The sequence below is a fragment of the Taudactylus pleione genome, unplaced genomic scaffold (assembly GCF_031769625.1).
Source record: "Taudactylus pleione unplaced genomic scaffold, aTauple2 ptg000005l, whole genome shotgun sequence".
NCBI lineage: Eukaryota > Metazoa > Chordata > Amphibia > Anura > Myobatrachidae > Taudactylus > Taudactylus pleione.
Window position 1 is genome coordinate 24,025,877 of NW_028284408.1, and position 22,745 is coordinate 24,048,621.

The 22,745-nt window shown below is 42.9% G+C and overlaps 1 protein-coding gene across 2 annotated transcripts in view; it reads right to left on the reverse strand.

The window, feature by feature from the left end:
* Nucleotides 1-6,702: 6,702 nt before the first annotated feature.
* Nucleotides 6,703-22,745, reverse strand: part of DDX23 (DEAD-box helicase 23) — a 33,465-nt gene continuing 17,422 nt past the window's right edge. For both annotated transcript variants that reach the window (XM_088448349.1, XM_088448257.1), the window contains exons 6-17: nucleotides 21,118-21,256; nucleotides 19,501-19,634; nucleotides 18,172-18,284; nucleotides 17,564-17,707; nucleotides 16,409-16,634; nucleotides 15,816-15,961; nucleotides 15,512-15,689; nucleotides 10,774-11,016; nucleotides 10,540-10,691; nucleotides 10,232-10,340; nucleotides 9,795-9,969; nucleotides 6,703-8,485 (exon numbers count right to left, since the gene is read on the reverse strand). In XM_088448349.1, the coding sequence (XP_088304475.1) occupies nucleotides 8,262-8,485; nucleotides 9,795-9,969; nucleotides 10,232-10,340; nucleotides 10,540-10,691; nucleotides 10,774-11,016; nucleotides 15,512-15,689; nucleotides 15,816-15,961; nucleotides 16,409-16,634; nucleotides 17,564-17,707; nucleotides 18,172-18,284; nucleotides 19,501-19,634; nucleotides 21,118-21,256 (1,983 nt within the window). In that variant the 3' untranslated portion in view covers nucleotides 6,703-8,261. The remainder of the gene's footprint in view (nucleotides 8,486-9,794; nucleotides 9,970-10,231; nucleotides 10,341-10,539; nucleotides 10,692-10,773; nucleotides 11,017-15,511; nucleotides 15,690-15,815; nucleotides 15,962-16,408; nucleotides 16,635-17,563; nucleotides 17,708-18,171; nucleotides 18,285-19,500; nucleotides 19,635-21,117; nucleotides 21,257-22,745) is intronic.

Genomic DNA, 22,745 nt, shown 5'->3' on the forward strand with positions numbered 1-22,745 from the left:
TAATTTTATGTAGTGAACCTATGTCACCGAAATATCCGGCAAAGTGCTAATTAGCACTGCAGATCGCAGTCCCCATTATTATCAGCGATCTGACCACTATTTACTACACTCAAAAAAAGCAAAGCTTTTCAGAGTTTAGCCCCGGTAGTTTACACCATATGAAGATGGTGTAAACTACTGTAAGCCTATAGGGGCTCCAGTTTCAGGAGAGAGATCTTTCGATCTATCCTCCGCAGCCCCCAGCCAGTTCCGGAAGCTGACGCTGTGTGCATGCGCAGTGTCAGCTTCCCCTGGGGAAGTGTTTCGCTTCTGTGAAAGACCTCCTAAATGCCGGGGATATAACTTGCAGGGACAGTGGTTACCGCAACTGCTGTCACTGCGAGTTCCCCATAGTACATAGTGGTGATTTTTTTTATTAAAAATTAAAATATTCCCAGCGAGTTAGGTAAATAATAATCGTGGCTGGTCCGCAATTATTAGTACATAGAGCCCCTTAGTGTCCCGTATATTTAAAGGAAATAGGATTTTGGTACTTACCAGTAAAATCCCTTTCTCCAATTCCACAGGGGACACTGGAGCTGAAGACACTGGGGTATAGACAGGTGGATGAGTGGAGCTGGCACTTTAAATTTATAAGTTTCAGTGACTCCTCCCCCTCTATCCCCCAGAAGCCCCAGTTAGAGAATTAGAGCCCGAGGAGGCGGAAACACAATCATAAGATACAACTGAGGAGTCAAAACAACAGACGGCAAGCCGAATAGAAACATACATAACAAGCGAACATTCAACATGTGAAATAGAACATAACACCTGACAGGTAAAGCAGGGCTGGGAGGGCATCCATTGTCTCCTGTGGAATCGGAGACAGGGATTTTACTGGTAAATACCAAAATCCCATTTTCTCCTTCATCCACCAGGGGACATTGGAGCTTAAGACACTGGGGATGTTCCAAAGTTTTCTCGCCGGGTGGAAGAGCTCTGGGAAACCTGCAAAACCTTGCAAAAGGTATCAAGCAGAAAAAAAACGAACAAAGGTATGAACCGTGGACCAAGTGGCCGCACGGCACCAAGTAGAAGCTCCCCGACGAGCAGCCCAGGAGGCACCCATGGAGCGAGTGGAATGAGCAGAAATGGAGACAGCCACCTGAAATGTAGGCCTGTCTGATGACTAGACGAATCCATCATGCCAAAGTCTGCTTGGAAGCAGGCCAACCCCGATTGGATGCATCATAAAGAACAAATAAGGCATCAGACTTCCGTAGGGCAGCGGTACAGCCCACATAAATCCTGAGAGCCCGAACAACATCGAGGGTAAGTGAATACTGAGAAGTATCCTACAACACCGTAACCACAATCAGCTGATTGATGTGAAAGGAAGAAACCATCTTTGGTAAAAAGGATGCCGCATGATCATCGTTAAATTTAGATAAGGAGGTCAACACGAGAGCGCACCTAATTCAGAAACCCTTCTAGCAGATGCCAAGGCCAAAAGGAGAACAGTCTTCCAAGTGAGAAGACGAAGATCCATGTCTTCCAAGGGTTCAAACACGGAAAATTGGAGAAAAGTCAGCATGAAGTTAAGGTCCCACGGAGCTGTAGGCAGGATAAACGGAGGCTGAGTACACAGAACGCCTTGAAAAAAGGTCTGAACCTGTGGGATTAAGGCAAGGTGGCGCTGAAAAAAGACAGATAATGCCAAAACCTGGACTTTCAAAAGAACCAAGGTGCAAACCCATGTCCAAAGTGACTCCAAACCCAACTGGAGAAAAAGAAGGAGATGGGAAATCCAGAAGTGAGACCTCCGGTCTTCACACCAGTCGACATATGTGCACCAGATACGGTGATATTGAGCCAATGTGATCAGTTTACGAGCCCGGAGCATAGTATGGGCTACCAAGGCTGGAACCCCACTGTGTCTCAAGATAGCGGACTCAACAGCCACACCGTTAAACGCAGCTGCTGTAAATACAGGTAAAGGCAGGGGCCTTGAAGCAGAAGATCTGGTCGAAGAGACAACGGTCAGGGATCCCCCACAAGGAGCTGCTGAAGATCCCAGAACCACGCTCTCCAAGGCCTGTTCGGAGCCACTAAGATGACTGTTGTTGCTTCCATCTTGATCCGCTTGAGAACATGTGGAAGAAGAGAAAAAGGGTGGAAAAGGTACACAAGGCTGTAACTCCAAGGAACTGTGAGTGTTGATCGCCTCCGCATTCTGGTCTCGAGTCCTGGAACAATACCTGGGTACCTGATGGTCATGTCTGGAAGCCATGATATCTACTTCTGGCATACCCCATCTCAGTACTAGTTGACTGAAAACGTCCGGGTGAAGAGCCCATTCTCAGGGATGGATGTCCTGACTGAGATAGTCGGCCTCCCAATTGTCCACTCCCGGAACGAACACAGCTGAAATCGCCACCACATGTATCTCTGCCCATCGAGGAATGCGAGTTACTTCGTGCATGGCCATGCGACTGCGAGTCCCGCTTTGATGATTTATGTATTCTACGGCTGTCTCATTGTCCAATTGGACACGGACCGGTTGATCTTCCAGCATAGAAACAGATTCCAGAGGAGCATTGAAAAGTGCCCGGAGTTCCAGCACGTTGATTGGTAAACTTGACTCCTAACGAGACCAACCGCCTGGAAGTGATGGTCCCGAACCATCACTCCCCAACCTCTGAGGCTGGCATCCGTTGTCAAAATGATCCAATTCCATATGCTGAACCAACAACCCGCAGTGAGGTGGTTGAGCTGAATCCACCAGAGAAGGGAGATTCGGGCTTGGGGTGATAAACGTACCAGCGGTGCATATGAAGATGTGATCCGGACCATTGGGCCAGCAACTTCAACTGGAAGGGTGGAGAATGAAATCTTCCAAACTGAAGAACCTTGAAAGCTGCCACCATCTTCCCTAGAAGACGGATGCATAGGTGAATGGACACCTGCCTTGGCTTGAGAACCAGAAGGACAAGATAACGAATAGCATGAGCCTCGTCCACCGGAAGGAAGATCTGTAGAGCTGCCGTATCCAAGATCATTCCCAGAAATTGGCGGTGTGGAGATGGAATCAGACTGGACTTCTCAAAGTTGATTATCCAACCATAATGGATAAGAACCTTGTGTGTCAAGACTACATGGTCGTTGAGAATCAGAACAGATGGAGCCTTGATGAGGACATCATCCAGATACAGAATAGTGACTCCTAACGATCTGAGATGAGCGACCACCACCGACAATACCTTGGTAAAGACCCGAGGTGCCGATGTCAGACCGAAGGGCAGAGCCTAAAACTGAAAATGTTCCTCTCTGATAGCAAATCGAATAAAAACCTGATCGGTAAACTGTCAGATATAGATTTAACGATTTCAGATTCTAAATAGGCCTGACAGAGCAGTCTGATTTCAGAACCACAAAGAGGTTGGAGTAGAAACCCAGACAAAGCTGATTGGCCGGAACCGGTATCAGAACCTCGGAATTCACCAGCTTCTGGATTGCTTGCAAAAGCACCTTCTTCTGTTGGGAGACGGGCAGACCTGTGGTGAAAAACCAATGTGGAGGTGGCTCTGCAAATTCTATCTTGTACCCCAGAGACAGCAGATTGCGGATCCAAACTGATTAACTAGTCTGAAACCAAAACAAACATCCCTGAACTTCAAAAGGTGAGTTCCCACCCTGGAGCCTGTCATGCGGAAGGCTTGTCAGCTGGCTCTGGATCCGGATGGCGGGTCGCATCAGACTGTCGACTGCTGTCCTTACCTCCGTTGTTAGCAGATGAGACACCGCATGAACATCCTCAAAAGGAATGAAAGGCCCAGCCGGAGGGCGACGCGGCACAGGAGTAGTGGAGGGCAAATAAGTATACTTACCACCTGTAGCCTGTGAGATCCATTAGTTCAATTCAGGTCCAAAAAGGATATCCCCACTAAAAGGAAGGCCTTCCACAGCTCTTTTGGAGTCTCCATCTGCTTGCCAGGACAGCAGCCATAGAGCTCTGCGAGCCGCTATAGCTGATGCTGAGATCCTGGATCTGACCTGACCAATGTATTTAGATGCCTCACCAAAGTATACAGCAGACTCACGAATGTGTTCGGCTAGAAAGATAAGTCCAGACCTTGACACTCCCGATTCAAATCCACTGACCAACTCCTCCGCCCATCTTTCCACAGCTTTGTTGACCCAAGAGCCAACCAAGGCAGGTCTAAGCAACAACCCCGCTGCAGAGTATATGGATTTTAAGGATTCCAGCTTACGGTCTGAACTGTCCTTAAGGGCTGTAGCTGCAGGGACAGACAACGTGGTCTTTTTGGAGAGACTTGAGACCGATGAATCCACCGGAGGAGGAGCTTCCCATTTTTCTGTGACAGATTTTGGAAACGGGTAAATGGACAAAAGCCGTTTGGGCATCTGAATGTTCTTGTCAGGATGCTGCCAAGCTGTAGACAATTTTGCATTTAATTCCTGTGAAAAAGGACCTTTGTTTTGGTCCAAATAAAGAGGCATCAGGAGATACCATGGTCTCCTCATCCAAGATCTTCAAGGTACTGTATGTTGGACCGCCAGCATAAGGGCCTCCACTCCCTGGACACCAGAATCAAAGGCTTGTTAGTGAAGGTCTGAAAGGGTCTCTAACTCACCTTCCTCCTCTTCTTGTGAGAGGCTCTGCGTCTGAGTCGTCCCATTGGAGGACCGCTGGGAGAAGCCTCTTTTTTGATAGTCAAGTGGATGCACTGACCCTAGAAGGAGAGGGAGAAGAACCCATGCGTTGAGCCAAGCCCTCCACAAAACAGGCCAAATTTCTCGCCAGCTTGGTTCTGACTGTGGATCCCGAAACGGGCCTGGTTCCTAGCCGATTCCCTGTCTCTGCGTGGAGCAGCCAGTTCTGTGGTTAGATCAGTCATAACCCCCGCCAAGTTAGATATCCAAGGTGGCATAAGGCCTGTATCTGAAGAGGGTCCCGCAACAATGAGTCCCACTGAATTACAAGAATCACATAGGGTCGCTCCATCAGAGCGTGCCTGAGATAGCTTTGAATTACATATAGAACAAGCAAACACCTTTTGAGATATTTTGCAGCTGCCCCTTTACCATGATGCTGTTCAACCCTAACAGGTAAGCACACACACAGAGCAGAGGAACCTTGTACACAGATGAAGAGAGGAACCTCCCGGTATGGAGTGAGTCACCATCTCCATCCCTAATGTAAATTTCCCCTCACTCAGCAGCCCAGAAAAACACCCCAGTGTACTCTCGACCTCCAACAGGGAGGGTGCTAGAGTGTTCATGCCACAAATTTCTTAGGATGCTGTTTGCAACAGGCTGCGGTTTCTCTGCTGTGTGCAGTAAGCGTCTCTATTACACCCGAGACGGCTGTATTAAAGATCGTGGACCGGACCATACAGAGGGGATTTTGAAGGACATATATGGACATTTAGTAGATTTAGTCATTCCATATCTGGCAATAGGTTTTCCTGAAATGAAGTGTTCTTTGATCTGGGGGGGTATAAATATAGGGTTTTGTGTGTCGCTCCCTCATGCCTTGAGGAAGATACCCTGGTATCGAAACGCATTGTCGAGGGAAGGACACAAGAACTTTTTGGAGCTTACCTTGGTTGGGGAACATGGATCTCAGGGGACGCCTGGTTCTCACTTATCTCTGCCTTTTTGTCTACCTCTGTCATATGTAGACCATGTCATCTGGTAAGCTTCCATCTGTCACTTTATGTTTATGTATTTAAAAGCAAAATTGTCAATATCAATAAAACAGTATTATACTATCAAGAGTTTATCTCCTCCTACATATATTACGGGAGTGTATCGTCTTTTGAAGAATATTCATCACTATAGATGCCTTGCAGGATGGTATCCTCTCCTATTAAAAGTGGATTTGCCTACTCTATATAGTAGACCTCTATTTCTGGTATGGATACATCTGTTATTCACTGAAGAACATTTATAAAGTCTTAAAAGGTTTTATGCTATAGTTTTTTCTTTTTTCTTCTTCCGAGTGGTACTGAAACGACTACATGTGAAGAAATTTCAGTCACTTCGATGGTTGGAAGTCATCAATTGACAATATAGTCTTGACGGACCTGGTGGTGAACTTTTTTCATTACATAGGAATACTGTATCTATATACAGTGAAAAAACAAATGATGATTCTGAGTAACTTGTTCCAGAAACCTTTGGTGCTGAAGTAATGAAACCATCTGAACTGGTGAGTACAGCAGCTGGTGACACTACTGAGCATTAATGAGCTAAACCTAGAGGCTAATATTTAGTTGACTCAACTGTACAACTTTCCTTCTGTGTCAAACAATGCAAAAGTCAAAGGGCAGCTAACCGTGCATCACACTGGCCATTAATTAGGGAATCCAGAAGCTCAGTATTGGCCATTTACTTACACCGTGAAAGCCGAATACCAATTAAGTCTTGCGGTAATCTCCTAGATCTGTACTAATAACTTATTCAGTTCTAAAATCTCAAAACAGTTTACAGGGTTACAGAATACTTGTATGACATTTCTAAACCAATAAAGACCTTTTTATGCTAGCCTGTCTGGAACAGACTCCTGTATATTATTTGTTTTCCTAGAGTGAGCGGGAGAGGGGTTTAATCTGTTGCTTTAAAATGAACAGCTGCAAAAACCCCAGACCAAATGGCTGCATCAGCCTCCTAAAATAATTCACAGTCGTATTACTTTGACTAGAGGTTTAATTTAAAAATCAGCAGAACTTTGTATTTGATAGAAAATATCAAAAATACACTTTTAACACAAGTATTTACAGGCACAAGTCACATTACAGTCTGCAGGAAATGACATTACATTTAGAAAGAATATGTTCATGAAACAACACATTTTAAAGCTCCACTTCAGTCCAAAATGTAGTAGAGGCACAAAGCTTGGTCAGAACTACAGGTATTAAATACTGCACACACTGTGGGCTTCAGTTGTATCATTTTGTGGAGCAGCAGCAACAGAAATTGATATTGTGTATGATCTAGCCAGCAGACAGAGGTTAAAGCAGAACTGAGATCAAAACATAAAACATGGCAATGCACAGCAGAACTATGTACAATCTAACATTGCCATAGGAAATTACTCATGGTTAACGGGTGGGATCTCATTGCCATTAAAGAGTGTTTCTGTAATCAGAAAGTTAGATTAAAACTTGGCAAAATAAAAAAAAAACAAAAACGTGTGGAACAAACACCTACAATTATCTCCACAAAGCAATAGGTGAGCTTTCTGGATCACCTTAAGAATCTCTATAGCAGTGTTCCCCAACTGCAGTCTTCAATACTTCCCGACACTGCAGGTTTTAAGGTTCTGTGCTTGAATATACTATAGGTGACTTAATTAGTACCACAGTGACTTTTACTTAACCACCTGTGTTCAAGCATGATTACCAGTAAACCCAAACTTGAGCTGGGAACTAATGGGCTATAAGCTTTAGTTTAATTAAGTTTAAACAAAATATATGTAAAAAAAAAATAATATATATATATATATATATATATATATACACACATACATACATGTATGCATATATATATATATATATATATATATATACATACATACATGTATGCATATATATATATATATATATATATACACACACATATACATACATACATATACATGTATGCATACATATATACGCACACATATACATTTGGCTGGCAGAAAATTTACCTTCACCCAGATTGATCCGATCAAAGTACCATACATAAAACAGGCCAGTTAAAGGTTTATACGTATAATACTCTGAATGAGCGGAGTCTGCCTAGGGCTCATGAGCACAACAATGAACACCATCACAGTTTCATTACTTCATTTAAATCACAATTGTGCTCTGAAACCCAGATTACTTATTCTGCAGGTTATGTGATGAACAGACCGTTTGATTCACATTTGGTGAAGTTCAGGAGTTTCAAAAAAGAAAAAACAAAAGCAATATGGAAATAACTGGACAAGCAGATGTTCCACCCAGACTATAAGGTCTTTATTGTCCATATGTTATTTACGAAGGAACATTGCCATTCTGTGGACCTTAGCGCCTCAGACTGAAGAGGCTAATTGTGTTTATATCCCCCTCATTATTTCAGGAAAATTCTTATCTGCAGATCCTAACAAGTAAATAAACAGTCACTGAAACCAATCTTCCCATGTAATGTCCAGGAGACTTTTCATCCATATAAAACCAGGAATAAATATTGACAAGTGCCAGAATACAGTTCTAGCAATTTCCAGAAACCGCTCAAGCAAATATAGTCTCTTCCCTTCTCTTCTTGGTAAGGATGGTGCCAGGCTTGTGCTGGGCATCAGGATGGTTTGCCAGCTCAGGCGGGCAGGACGACACTGGGCTCTCAAGGATGGCTTGCTTAAGGTCGTAGAACACGGAGGAATCTTCTCTGGTAAGGAAAGTAATGGCAACACCACTCTTACCGGCTCTACCAGTTCTACCAATACGATGGATATAATCTGCGGAGAGAGAAGAATTCAGCTCAGCAGAGATCACTAAACATGGGTTCCCATACCAGTAATGTTACAGGCTGCAATTTACTTTACCCTGGGAACAGGTCAGAGCTCATCACAGGAGTGAATTTAGATCACCTTATAAGTCCTAATTGATACAAGGATCTCATCCTGTCCAACTTAATATCAGGATTGGTTACATCATTTGTTCTGGTCCCAATTGATATAAGGACACTCTTTTAACCAACTTATAATCAGGGTTGGTTACAGCATTTATTTTGAATTGTTTACACTTGATGATGAAACGCGTAGGGTATTAATCTGTGGAATCCGATTGGCCTAAGTGAGGAATCTGCTAGAAAAGATCTAACCCATGTGTGGGTAGAAGCAGGATACTTATTTCTCCCAAACTGTGGCATTGGATAACTACTGATGTAAGATATTTTTTAGTAATGAAGTAATATTTTTACATTATATGTCATATGACTAGTGAATTTTAATAAAAATTTCTGAAAAATAAATAATTTTTGGATTGATTCTAAAGGGAGGCCTTATTGGCAAAATTTTCTGGGTGTTCTTTGATGAGGGGTCTTTTTTAGAACCATTATTGATAAAAAAAAATCCACAAAGAAAGGAAAATTTTCATCAGTGTCCAGCATTTGACATTCCTGATTGGATCTTCCTCCCATCGCTACGATATAGTGTTTAAGTAGAAGATGGCGCTGATGTTTTAACACAAAATATACAAATAAAGATACATAGTTATCCAGAGAGATTTATTCACTGTGTAATTAATATCTTCCCTTGTTGTTTTCTGGAAAGGTATGAATTTTTAATGAAAATACCTTTCCGGAGAACAACAAAGGAAGATATTAATTACACAGCGAATAAATCTCTCTGGATAAGTATATATCTCTATTTGTATATTTTGTGTTAAAACATCAGCGCCATCTTCTGCACTGACCACCATTTTCTAACATACCTTTTTGATCTTTTTTGGGATAGAGGTGTTAGTTTAGAGGCGGCTTTTGTTCATCCCTGTGAAGCGCCTATTCTTTTTTCCTTAAAATTTCCATTTTTTTTTGTAATAATATAGTGTTTAAGCTCTTGTCTTCAGCTAAAGACTTTTATATGCTTGGTGCGCCCTCTAAGTGCTTTTTGCTAATATATATATATATATATATATATATATATATATATATATATATATCTCTTATGCGACATAGGAATGAGATTTATGTGGTAGCATATTGAAGTAAAACACTAAATACCATATGTATACAGAAAACAGATAGTGGCACAGGAGTGGACTTACCTTCAATATTTTTAGCCATATCATAGTTAACGACCATGGAGACATCCTGAATATCAATACCTCGACCAGCCACATCTGTGGCCACCAGTATATCCTTAGCTCCAGCCTTAAGGTTAGACAGGGCAAACTCTCTCTGTTCCTGACCTTTACCACCGTGTAGAGTACAAGCATTGTACTGTGGGAAATAAATGAAACAGGTTCATGATCATTCTGAAATCACATTGCTTCATATAATTTATCCTAACAAGCCTCAAATGAGCCTCTACTAAAGGAGAAGCAACCAATAATAAGTAATGCAAACATTTCATTTATGGAAAACATGTCAGTGCTGCACAAAGACGCCCAGAGCAGGAGGCAGCTAGACGTCCTTACAGATGTGAGGTTACAGCACAAATATATGCAAACTCTGAGTAACAACAAACATTTAGGCTACATACCCCCATCTTCTCAAGCGACTTGGCCAGTACGTCACAACCCTTCTTCTGGTTGACGAAGATAATGATTGGAGGATCAAAGCCTTTCTCCAGGATGTTAAGCAGCTTCTTCCTAAATGAAGGAAAGCCAACAAATGTCAATTTAGAAGCAACGTAGGGTGGAAAATCAAATTATTTATGCCATCTGCTTCTTTCTTTCATACACACTATAAGGCTGATTGTCCTTAATGTTTCTTTTAGACAAGCAACTGGGCCAAATTCACATCTACATCAAGCGCCACAAAAAACATGGGAACATGAAGAACACCCACCTCTTCTCCCCTTCAGACATGAGGAACACCTTCTGTTCAACTCTCTCATGAGGTTTGCCAGCAGAGCCAATGTACACCACCGCAGGACGACGAAGATAGCTTCTGGCCAGCCGCTCCACAGCTGGAGGCATAGTCGCTGTAAACATGACCGTCTGCACAAGGAGAAAGGTGAACATTTACTCTGTGGTGGCAGACAGCTATATAAAAATACAGATAAAGAAATGAAACACTCACTTGTCTATACTTATGTTTCCCAGACTCAAAGTTGGCAATCATTTTCTCTGGGTCTTCCGCCTCATCTGTATCCGGCTTCTGGTTGGTGACTGGCATGTGCTCCAAGATCTTCTGCACATCAGGCTCAAAGCCCATGTCAATCATACGGTCAGCTTCATCCAGTACCACATATGTACAGCGACTTAGGACTAAGTATCGGTTTTCTAGCACATCTATCAGACGTCCAGGGGTAGCAATCACAATCTTTTGTAAAGAGAAGAATGTGAGATGATCAAAACCTGTAACACTATTACAAAAGGCCATGTCCAACTACCCATGTAATGCATGTAGAAAACACAGCATTTTTGTAGTTGCCATAAATCCTTTTCTCACAGTCCATTCAGGGACACTGGAATACCATGGGATGTAGAGTATGGTGACAGGGAACCTGTACATTTAACCAGCAAAAAGATCAAGTTCCACCCCTTCTATACCCCATTGGCTGCTTGTGTAGTTCAGGTTTGTGTACTAAAGCCTCAAACGACAGGCCAGGGGTACAGAATGAGAAGGAGAGGAGAACAACATGAGCACAATCATCCTAGCAAGGGAACAGAGAAGCAATGAACAAGAACAGAAGCACAAATAATGTAAAGGAAGTGCACCTAGTGTCCTCCAATTGTAATGCAAGAACAAGAATCACTCTCTCTATTCAACCATTGGGGGACACTATTACAATGGAGAGGTCTCAACTGTTGTAGTACTCAGCAACTTATTTACAAAACTGGCATCTTTGGTCGCATCCTATTAAGGGCCAGATTGAAGATGTGGAGACTGGCAGAAAGTCTGATAAAGTGAGGGAACGCATTCTAGAACAGAGAGGCAAAAAACGGCAGAAATTTGGGATGCAGGAGTGAAAAGAGGTGACTAAAGTGGAGGTGAGGCTGCGGCCGGTGGGTGAGTGTGTGGCTGGAGAAGTAGAAGGGACTGGGAAGAAATGACCATAGTGAAGGTGAGGCTGCGGCCGGTGTGTGGGTGAGTGTGTGGCTGGAGAAGTAGAAGGGACTGGGAAGAAATGACCATAGTGGAGGTGAGGCTGCGGCCAGTGGGTGGGTGTGGCTGGAGAAGTAGAAGGAAGTGGGAAGAGTTGACCAGAGTGGAGGCGAGACAGCGGCCGGTGGGTGAGAATGCGGCTGGAGATGTAGGGAGTGGAGAAATTGATGGCCTTATATGTGAGGCTGAGAAGTTTAAACTGTCTTCTGTTGTGGATGGGGAGCCAGTGAAACACTTTGCAGAAGGGGTGCCCAGTGAAGAGCAGTAGGAGGTGAAATATATAGGAGGTAGAGTTAAGTTTAGCTTTAAGTGGGAAGACGCAGGTGAGAGAAGTTCAAATTCTAGAGAAATTGAGAAGGTGGAAAGGCAAACATTGTGAGATAGACTGAATGTGGGGTATTGGAAAAATGGGAAGTCCAGCACTCAACTTCCAGATGTTGGTTAAAATGTTTTGCTTTAATGTATGTGCACTGTATGATGTGCATGTGTGGTGTGCAGACGGTTGGAGGAAATTCACCTAGAAGCAGAGCACTGGACTTCCCATTTTCCTATATATCAATTGTTTTGAGGTTGGACACCCCACGTATCAGCAGCTCCTATCCATCAAAGTCACCTGAGAGCGAGGGCTGTTATACAATTCACCTCCAATGAATGTGAGGAGTGAAGGAGAGGAGTCTAGGATTGCTCCTAGGCCAGTGGTTCCCAAACTGTGTGCCGTGGCACCCTTGGGTGCTTTGGGACACTAGCAAGGGTGCCTCAGGTTGGTGGTCCAGCACCAAATCAAATTATTTATGGTCAATGTAAGAGTGAAAAACATAAAACAAATGGACAAACATAAGTATAGCCCTGTCCACCATCACATAACTGAACCTAAGCATGACAGATAAGCACAATTTACTTCATTTTTGTCAAAATTTTTCAATAACAAACTTTTGGCGTAGGGGTGCCGTGAAAACAATGATGATACTCTAGGGCGCCGTGATTCAAAGAGACTTTGGGAACCACTGGCCTAGGCAATGGACTGGAGAACACAGGAAAACAGTGGTGCTGTCAACACATAGGGATAAATTTACTAAAGCGGAGTTTTTCGAATTGGAGATTTTGCCCACAGCAACCAATCAGATTCTAGCTATTATCTTTTAGAAGGTGCGAAATAAATGAAGTAGAATCTGATTGGTTGCTATGGGCAACAAGTCCACTTCTAAAAACTCTCACTTTAGTAAATATGCCCCATGGAGGGAGGAGGGATGTTGGAATACAATGAGTTCGGTTTTAGTTATGTTGAGTTGAAGAAAGTGCTGGGATATCCAGGAGGAGACGGCACAGGTGGGATATTTGGAGGCTGCACATGCACTCATTACAAGGTCTGAACTTCAAGAAAAGGTGCCAGCTTTCTCTGAAATAAAACCAAAAGGGCTGGAACTTGAATCTTCAAAGAGCTGACGTTTGAACCCATTTACAGACCATCCTTTAGATGGATCAGCGACGGTGAAAAGTAGACACAGGAAAGCCTTCGGTTCATATCAGGCATTAAGCTTAGTCTGAACCACACTGTTAGAAAGAAAAACCCTTCGCTCTAAGCATCATTGCTTCAACAGCTACACCATTAAAGTCAACCAAGGTAAACTGTGGTTATGAAAGGGGTCATGACTTAAAAGATTGGATCTTGAAGGCAGATGTCACACTACTATATTTATGACGTCTGTGTACCAAGACCTTCTTGGTCAGTCCGATGCCAGAGTCACTAGAAAGCACACTCTATTTACTCTGAGCACCCGTGGAAGCATAGCTACCAGAGGGGGCAAGTGGATTAGATCAAAAATCCAGGAACAGATAAGGCACATAACCAAAAATGCATGGGGATACCTCATCTGACAGCAGAAGTGTGCCGCCCTGTGGTACAACTGAGATGTCATCATGTCGACACCTAGGGCCTGATTCAGAGCCGCTCGTAAGCGGCCGCTCGTTCGTTCTGACAGATGTTCGAACAACAGCGCATGCGTACGGATTTTAATACGCATGCGCGAACCAGTCAGTGCGGCCGAAAATCGTTTGTTCGCTAAATAGCGAATGCCTGCTATTTTGAGTGACAGGAGGAGGCGTATGTGGGTGGTAACAGGGGAAGGTGCTTGAAAACTGGGAGTGGAACTCAGAACGCAGGCGTGCTTAAAGGTCAAAATGGGCGTTTTATGGGTGTGCATAATTAATACAGGAGCTTCATTAACCACGTCACTTGGTTGATTTATAGTCAGAACTGCTCGCAAGATTGTGGTAGGAAAAACCAACCACAAGAATAGCGAGCACTTTATACGCTATTCGATGTACTCGATTAATCTAATAGCGGACATGACGTATGGTGCGAGCGGCCAGGGGGCGTCTTTTTCAAAATTACGACCGCAAGTTTTGTTCGCTCGTTCAGACATAGAGGCGTGAACAGACCGCAAAGTGCGAACGGTTCATTTGAATAGCCACCCCTTTTTATTGAACGAGCGAGCGCAAATAGCGTCCGGCTCTGAATCAGGCCCCTAGTTTCCCACCAGCTTTTAAATGGTACCATTCCCGGGGTGAAAATCTGTCTGCAAAGAGACTACTTCCCAGGTTATTCACGCAGGAATAAAAAACATTGCAATAGCTGTAATGTTGTTTAACAGACTATGCATGATCCTACTGGCCTCTCTCACAGCCAGGGCACTATTGGTTTCTCCATGGTGATTTATGTAAACCACAGCCGTGGCATGGTTGCCCCTCCTAGCAAGAACTGGCATCCACAGACCAGTGCTTTAAACATCACTCTGAGCTTAAGCACATTTATCGGGGAGCTATGACTCGTGTCAAGTCCAAAAACTATAATAGGGCCTGAAGAGTGAAGGCTCCCAGCAGGCAGGCATCTATAATGATAGTCCTGTTCCAGATGTAGTGGCGGTGAGCCTTGTTGAGATTACAGCCTCTCAACCACCAGTAGCATGATAAACACCTGTATTTAAACAGCCGATTGGCCAAGTTTTCAGAAGACTATTTCCATTTTCAAATTAATAAAATCTGGAACGTCCTTTAATGAAAGCAGAAATTGAACTGATCTTCACGCAAAGGGTAAACTATATAAAACAGTGATTTGATAAGTCCCTTTAATGAGGGGATAATCCAATAAGAGCAACCTCTGCTGACTGGCATCAAGAAATATGATCATCATCAGCTGAGAAGTACTTTGGTCTTGGATTCTGAATTCAAGAAATCCATCCAGAAAGTTCACCTTGATCAGTTGATCATCGAAATAACAGAGGTTTGTCTACTCAAGAAAAAATCTAGCACTCTTGGGTCTAGGGACACCCACAGGAAAAACTTAACTATTTCCCCCCTGTGTGCCAAGGAAATCCCCCCTAGGAGGTTAGGTTTAGGCTAGGGGAAGGGTTAGGCATCCCCAGTGGGAGGTTAGGGTTAGGCACTTAAGGGGGGGGGTTATGTTTCAGCACTTGGGGGGGAGCTTAGGGTTAGGCACCCCTAAGGGAGGGTTAGGGGGTAAAATTAGGAATTTGGTTAGGAAATACTTACGTAGGACGATCAGGATTTTCACTCCTGCCGGGCTCACGCTGTCAGGATTTTGAAAAGCCGGCGGTAAATCGTATGTATTCACTCTACACTCCATGTAAATCCAGTGTGCCCCAACCATGAAAACAAAAATAATCGTATATAATACCTAGGAAAGACTTACCTCACAGCCCATTCGCAGTCGGAATCCCTGGTCCTCACGAGAGATTCCTCCAATTACAGCCACAGTTCGAATACCCAGTGGTTTTCCAAACTTGATTGTTTCCTCCTCAATCTGTTGGGCCAACTCTCTTGTTGGAGCCAGAATGATTGCATAAGGTCCCTGGTCAGACTCTTCAATCCTAAAAAATAGACAATGTAAATGGTACTATCCAATGTGCTTCACAGAGGTATGACAGTATCCCAATGATTGTGAGTTATCTCCTTCAACAAGCAGATTGTTTGCACAATAGCTAGGTTCTTCTAACCTGTCAATCTTGGGCAGAGTTGTGATCCAGACCAGAAGGGGAATGAGGAAGGCGGCAGTTTTACCACTGCCAGTCTCAGCCACACCAATGATGTCACGATTCTGCAGACCAATAGGAATGGCTTGTCTCTGAATGGGTGTTGGTTCCTGTAGACGTTAAAGGCAACATGAGGTTCAGATACTGAAAGGGTAGCGAGTCTCATTCTCTTATGGACACAGCAAGCTAGTTCAACCAGATCCCAGATGGAAACAGGTTTAGAACTGCATGCACCATGCAATATAAACCCACATGCCAGAAACTAATGGGGGAGACATTATATGAGGATAACTGAATAATTTTCCGCACACACACGTGTAGTCACACCAGCCTCTGTTACTCTGGGTAATGGGTTGATATTGTAGCTTTAGAGTAGGGAACTTCTTAAAATGGAAGTTTTTACTAGACCAATATGTATAAATTTGCCATTACAATCTGCTCCTGTAGCAGGGAACTTCCTATGCCTTCAGTCACTCCTTACCAGATTAATCTATGCTACAGAGAATAACCCAAGCACACTCACTACTCCAGTAATCTCTCCGATCATTACAACACACCTTGTATCCACACTTGTCAATAACTTCCAGGATGTGGGGCGGCAGGGAGGAGTCAATCCAGGAGCGGATGGGGTTGGGAATTTTGCCACCCTTGGTGGTGATGCTGTAATCCTCCCTAAAGATACGCCAGTCCCTGTCAGTCATTTCATCAAGCTTCTTCTGGGACCAGTGTCTGTCATCCCAGCGCTGCTTAGCTTCCTTCTTCCTCAACTTGCGCAGCCGCACCCTGGTTATAAGCAAAACAATGCGTTATAGATTCTGCTTAATGGGAATGTGGATAAAGGGGAAGACAGTTTCTCAGTTCTCCAACGACCAGAAGTGGAGCAAAGCTGAGTGTAGAGGAGTTGTTTGTTGGCACCTATAGATATACCGCATACTTATGCATACAATTTAAATTAATGGGAAACAATAGCCTATAAGCAGAAAGTGACATCAATGAAATATAGTGGAGGCACAGTATACAGATAGACAACCTGTATGTACGCTGCCTCCACTGTCCTTTCTGTCCTTCAGTGATGTCACTGCTCCTAGTGAATGGATAGGCTGCCCTAGCATGAAGATTGGTTCAGCGCAAAAAATTGGGCGCACTTTAGAATACCACACAGCAGGCAAAATAAAAGGGTTGGGTATATTTTCTCGACGTACATAATGCAGACACAGATTAAATGTCAACAAAACAGTGTGTCCTGGTAGAGCGCTGACTTACCTGACTTCCGGCAGTGTCTTCTAGGTCAGACGGTCACATGGCTGTCATTCGGTGGTGAGTGACAGCACTAACCCTCCCTCTAATGCCTTACCCTAACATCCAGCAGCATAATGCTAACCCTCAGCTCCTCCATACTAACTCCAATGTAATGTCGACATTTCAGATGTGAACATTCTGCAGATGTCGGCATGCTCAATGTCAACATAATAATGTCGACATCATAACTGCCAACATTTTGAATGTATCCCAAACCACAGGTGACAAAAATAGATATATATGATATGATATACTGATAATGCTTAAAAACAGATGCCATGTAATACAACAGCATTCACTGCTTTACTTACTAATGTCAAATTAAAATTCATTCTTTCTGCCAACAAAGAAAAAAAGGCACTTTTATAAAACTACAGTGAATTACAGTAATAAGGTCCATAAGGCCCACTTACTCCTCCTGCTCCTTCTCCTCCAGTGTCCTCCTCTTCTCCATCAGATCTCCATAGAACCGGGACTGTTCCCGCTTCTGTTGTTTTAGATCTATACCTGCAATGAAGCCACGGCCAAGAAGCTGCACATGGTGGCGTTCCTTGTACCTAAGAGAGAAGACAGATCAGGGATGGATGTAGCGATATACATGTGGGATGTCACAGACTAGTGCTTCATAAACATGAGACAGTTACTTGCTGAGAAAAGTTTCACAGTGAAGCCCCACAATTACATCTGCCTGCTAAATTAGGGGCTGGAATGGTGTATAAACTCAGGTGTGGTATCATGCAACAAAAAAATGATGCCAAGTAACTTCAGCTCATATACAAGTAAAAAAAAATACAACAGTACAAAAAAAAAAGTTGTATGTGCTATATAACAAATAATAATGTGTTGCTTTCACAGTTAGGGGGAGATGTACTAAGCTCTGTAAAGTGATAAAAGTACCAGCCACTCAGCTCCCAACGGTCATGTTACAGGCTGTGTTTGAAAACTGACAGTTAAGAGCTGAGTGGCTGGTGGTTTATCACGTTTCAGAGCTTAGTACATCTGGCCCTTAATATCCACTTACAGAGGGTTATAGTCAATTGAAGTATCCTCTGATGCATCCCATTCAAACACAAACTTTCTGTCATTCAAATGGCGAGTGCGTCTTCTCTTCTTTATACCCCCCAGGTAACGTTCCTATGAGGAGAGAAAGTATATATGTCAGTTGTAACAAGCACATTGTTCCGTTATTCCAGATGCCTTTACCTGCACTCACCTCGGGATAAAACCTAGATAGGTAAATCGCTCTTGAAACTGTAATACATTAGCAATGTTGCAAGTCATTTGTAAAAGGACACATTTGATGAACAGATCACAAGAGTGCACTGTTCTTACTATGTGACGGTGGCGATCACAGTAATGGGAGAAAGGTGTGTACCTATACAGTGCCCAATTGGTGCAAGAAAGGCACCTTAAGACATTTACTTTCTGGGGAAGTATTCTGCCGAGTATATTATGTTACATCCATGCTTGTGCCAGTTTAGCATATTCACCATCATCTTAAACAATGAGACCAATAAAACGGCTGAATTTAATAATCCAGTAAAAGCATCTATTCATATATAAATGGATTATTTCAGTTCAACAAACTCAGCTGCTGCTGAATGTGAGTGGACATGACCATCTTTGGCCAAGTAGCTTTACTCACTGAGAGCACACAATGTTGACAGCAAAGCTTTATTCTGATGTTCTCATTTTACTACAAAGACAGACGGGGAAAATAAATTCTGCTCGTAATCCATAAACATGTTAATATGGCGGTTTATGCACCGAACCAAGGTGGGATGTCAGACAATTTATAATGCAGCATACAGACAGTGATATTCTCCCTATACCTAGCTTATCTGGCAGTCAAGCGAAGCTGAGACAGTATATCTAAAACAAACAGGTCAACTATTATTCAAGATCATTATTGAAAGAACCACAAAACAGAGTACCTGTCACCTGCACACGAGTAGCTATTGGTGGCTGAAGCACTACTGTAGTTGGCCAATTCACTATAAATAGTGTTTTATGAATATTAATCATGAGCTGTGCAGTGCAGTCACTGATCTCTAATGACCTGATAAGATGCAGTAGCGGCACTGAAGATCCTATAACCACAGAGAAAGCTCATCTTAGGGGGTATAGACAACGGGAATATAGTAAGACCTCAGTAATTCATCCTCGTTTACCATTACTCTACGGTACAATAAGATCATTTTATACCAGCAGATTTCCCATATATTTAATACACCAAGATTTATCCAACAGTCAATAATCTTCATGTTAAGAGATTGAGTTCAAAAGTGTCAGGAACCATCAGAGTATGACAAGTAAAGGTGCACTGTGCATTTCATTAGCTCATATTTACCTTTATCGCCTGTAGTTCTTTGGTTTTGTCTTTCTCCTCTCTGACTTTTATCCTTCCCTCATCATCCTCATTGCCGTTATTTTCCCGCTCCATCCTCTCCCTCCGTTCTCGCCTCTCCCTTTCCTGTGGATCTTCTGCAAATGGATAACATAAAGCAAGAAGTCAAAACAGGTTCAACTTTCACAGAAAATCAGGACAGTAGTGAAATTCTTCCAGTCTCTATAAATACGGTACACCTCAAAATCAGGGTTGGCTGGTTTAAAACAAATGTTTTTTCTTCTTAAAAAAAAAAATAAAAATTTTTTTTTTATTTTTTTTACTATGACATTAGTATAGCTAACTACGTGGTCACCATCACAATCAGAACATAACAGACTTTAAAGTTACTTAGTTCCTGTGATAATGTCATCTAAAATTGCATTCACAAACCTTGCGATAAAATTTTCCGCCATCTTTGAAGTCCAATAGCTAAAAAGAAGCATAACTGATTTTCTAGAAACATTCATTAAAAAAAAGAGCAGACTTTAAAAATTTTCTCGATAGGCGTTTTGCCTCAGAAGGGTGAGGGGAAAAAAAAAATTCTCTTTTTTAAAAACAAAACTTTTTTCCAACCCTGCTCAAAATATTCTGGAATCATCAATAGACTTATAAAAGTACAAGGTTCTATTAAGATGCAGTCGATTCTATACCGTTTTGGAATGATGATGAGAAGTAGGCAGTTAAAATACTTCTTTAAAATAGCTGGGTGTGGACAGAAAAAAACATGTTACTTCTCACAAGTGAAGACAATAAAAAACCTTGCTGTGTCTACCTGGCTAAGAGCTACATCAAATATGTCAGAATTTACACAGGTAATGTTCAGTCTATAACCCTGCACCTGTCACAACCCGTGCAGTTCCTCTTTCCTGCCAGCGGTGTCGCTCCCTGCTCTGGTGCTTCTAGCGGAATCAGTAAGATTTACCTGGGTGTCGGGCTCCTGGCGTAGGTCTAATGACAGGCGTTGGAATTTCGACGCCTGTCATTCGGTCCCTTGCCGGGATTAGACAGTCGGAAAGCCGGCGGTCGGTATTACGTCCGTCGGCTTCCCAACTGCTTCCCCTTTTAGCACACTCTGGTATGTATGTCAGCAGTTTGTTGCATCAGCTGAGTGTGCTAAAAGCACCAGAGCAGAGCGTGACAGTCCCAGGCAGGAAAGAGGAACTGCAAGGGTTGTGACAGGTGCAGAGTGCTAGAATGAACACTACACAGGTGCTGTAAAAATTTATTTGCACCACCCAGATCTATTTTCACCTAATTATGAATTCATATAAACAAAAAGGAACACTCAAAACACACAAAATACATAAAAAATACTAAAGAATCATTTTAGCGCTGCATAAAAATATGTCAAGAAAAAAAAATAATAATAATTATATGAGATCCATCCTAGCAAAAAAAAAAAAAAAAAAATAAAGATTCTGGTCAGAAAGCTAATGCTAATGTGCCCGTGGTAAAAGGTTCAAATGATATACACAAGGCAGAGCGGAACTTAAGGTTTTGGCATATTCACGCTCTACTTTTACAAAAACGTATCATAATATTTGAGCCTATGTAAAAGGAGCAGAGATAGGATATTACCCAGCATTCTTCTTCCTACATCCTGAAACTGCTTCCTTCTTTTACGCTCATCTTCTATTAATTTCTGCTGCTCTTCAACTTGCATTTGCCGGCGTTTCAGGGCTTCAGCCTCACGCTCCGCTTTGGAAAGGAACTTAGGCTGGATGATGGTGACAACACAATAATAAATGAATAGTAATAGCAACATTATTTCTGCACAAAAAAGTTATACACGATTCCACACTGCAAACACAAACTGGCGGGTGAATGGCATCTGACAATATTAACTGCGTGTGTGCAGTAGGGAATATTATAAAGTCAAGTTGAGGAGAGACTGAGGGGGGGGGGGGGGGGGGGGAGTACGAGGGGTATGCAATAAGCTTCTGAATTTGCAGTGCATAGGTAGAGGCTGTCTTGTTGTGATCTGTAATTTCTGACTACATTTCAGGACACAGAACCGTATTTAAGCAGCACTGCACACCGAAAAAATCAGCTTGTTCACTTCCTTCAAAAAAAAAAAAACTAGTAATGGAGCTCAACAGTAGTCAATGGAGGGCCATGATCTTCTACGACTACAAGAGTGGTCTGCGACAGCAGGAGATTATTACCAACTGTGAGATGCTTTTGCGAAGGAAGCACCGTCCTGAACCACTGTGTTTGAGTGGTTTGCAGAATTTCGGCGCAGGTAGGCATCTCACTGGGATCCATGCGCTCAATGCTCCATAACAAGCTTAGTCTGAGAAAAGTTTATGGTGCCCCATCACCTGACTCAAGTGCAGGAGGAGGCACAGGTGACTTGGGAGTTTCAACATGCTGACAAGGTTTGATGGCGGTGGCTGGAAATCTGTCTGGGAGATAATCAGTGGTGATGAATCCTGGACCTACAGTTTTGACCCAAAGACCAAACAGTCGGCCAAGTGGACTCCAAAAGGTGAAGCGCCACCAGAGAAGTTCCAATGTGAGCGCAGTATAGCCTAGCAGATGGTGATTGTATTTGAGGCCAAGACTGAACATGTAGCTACCGTACCACTCGAGCAGCAGCGTCCAGTCACTGGGGACTGGTATACCAAAAATGCCTGCTGCAGGTGCTGGAAGACATTTCCAGGCCCCATCCAAGAACTTGCGCTCGTGGTGCTCTACTTCATTATGACAATGCACTTGCCCAGAAGTCCAGGAAAGTGGTGGATTTTCTGACCCATGAATGCATCCAGGAGCTTGGTCATCCACCATACAGTCCAGACCTGGTCCTCTATGACTTCTTTTGTGTTCCCACAAACCAAGAGCAAGTTGCATGGGATTCATTTTGAGTCAGCTGAACCTGCAGTGGAGACCTTCATCCAGCATGTAGAAGACATACCTGCTTCGGACTGGTCCAGTTGCATCACCAAGTGGTTTGAGTGCATGCAACTTTGCATAGACTGCTCTTGCGAATACTTTGAAAAAGTTTGTAAATATAATACTTTTTGTGCATCCGAAACCTTATGGCACACCCCTCATACTATTTTCTGTAGCACATTGTGTAATTTTATGGTTTATCATTTGTTTAGCATCACCATATTATTCAGCGCTTTACAGAGAATGTTTTTCTCATCTATGAAACAAAATGGGCAGCAAGTAATGATTTTGTAAATTCTATATATTTTGCTTCT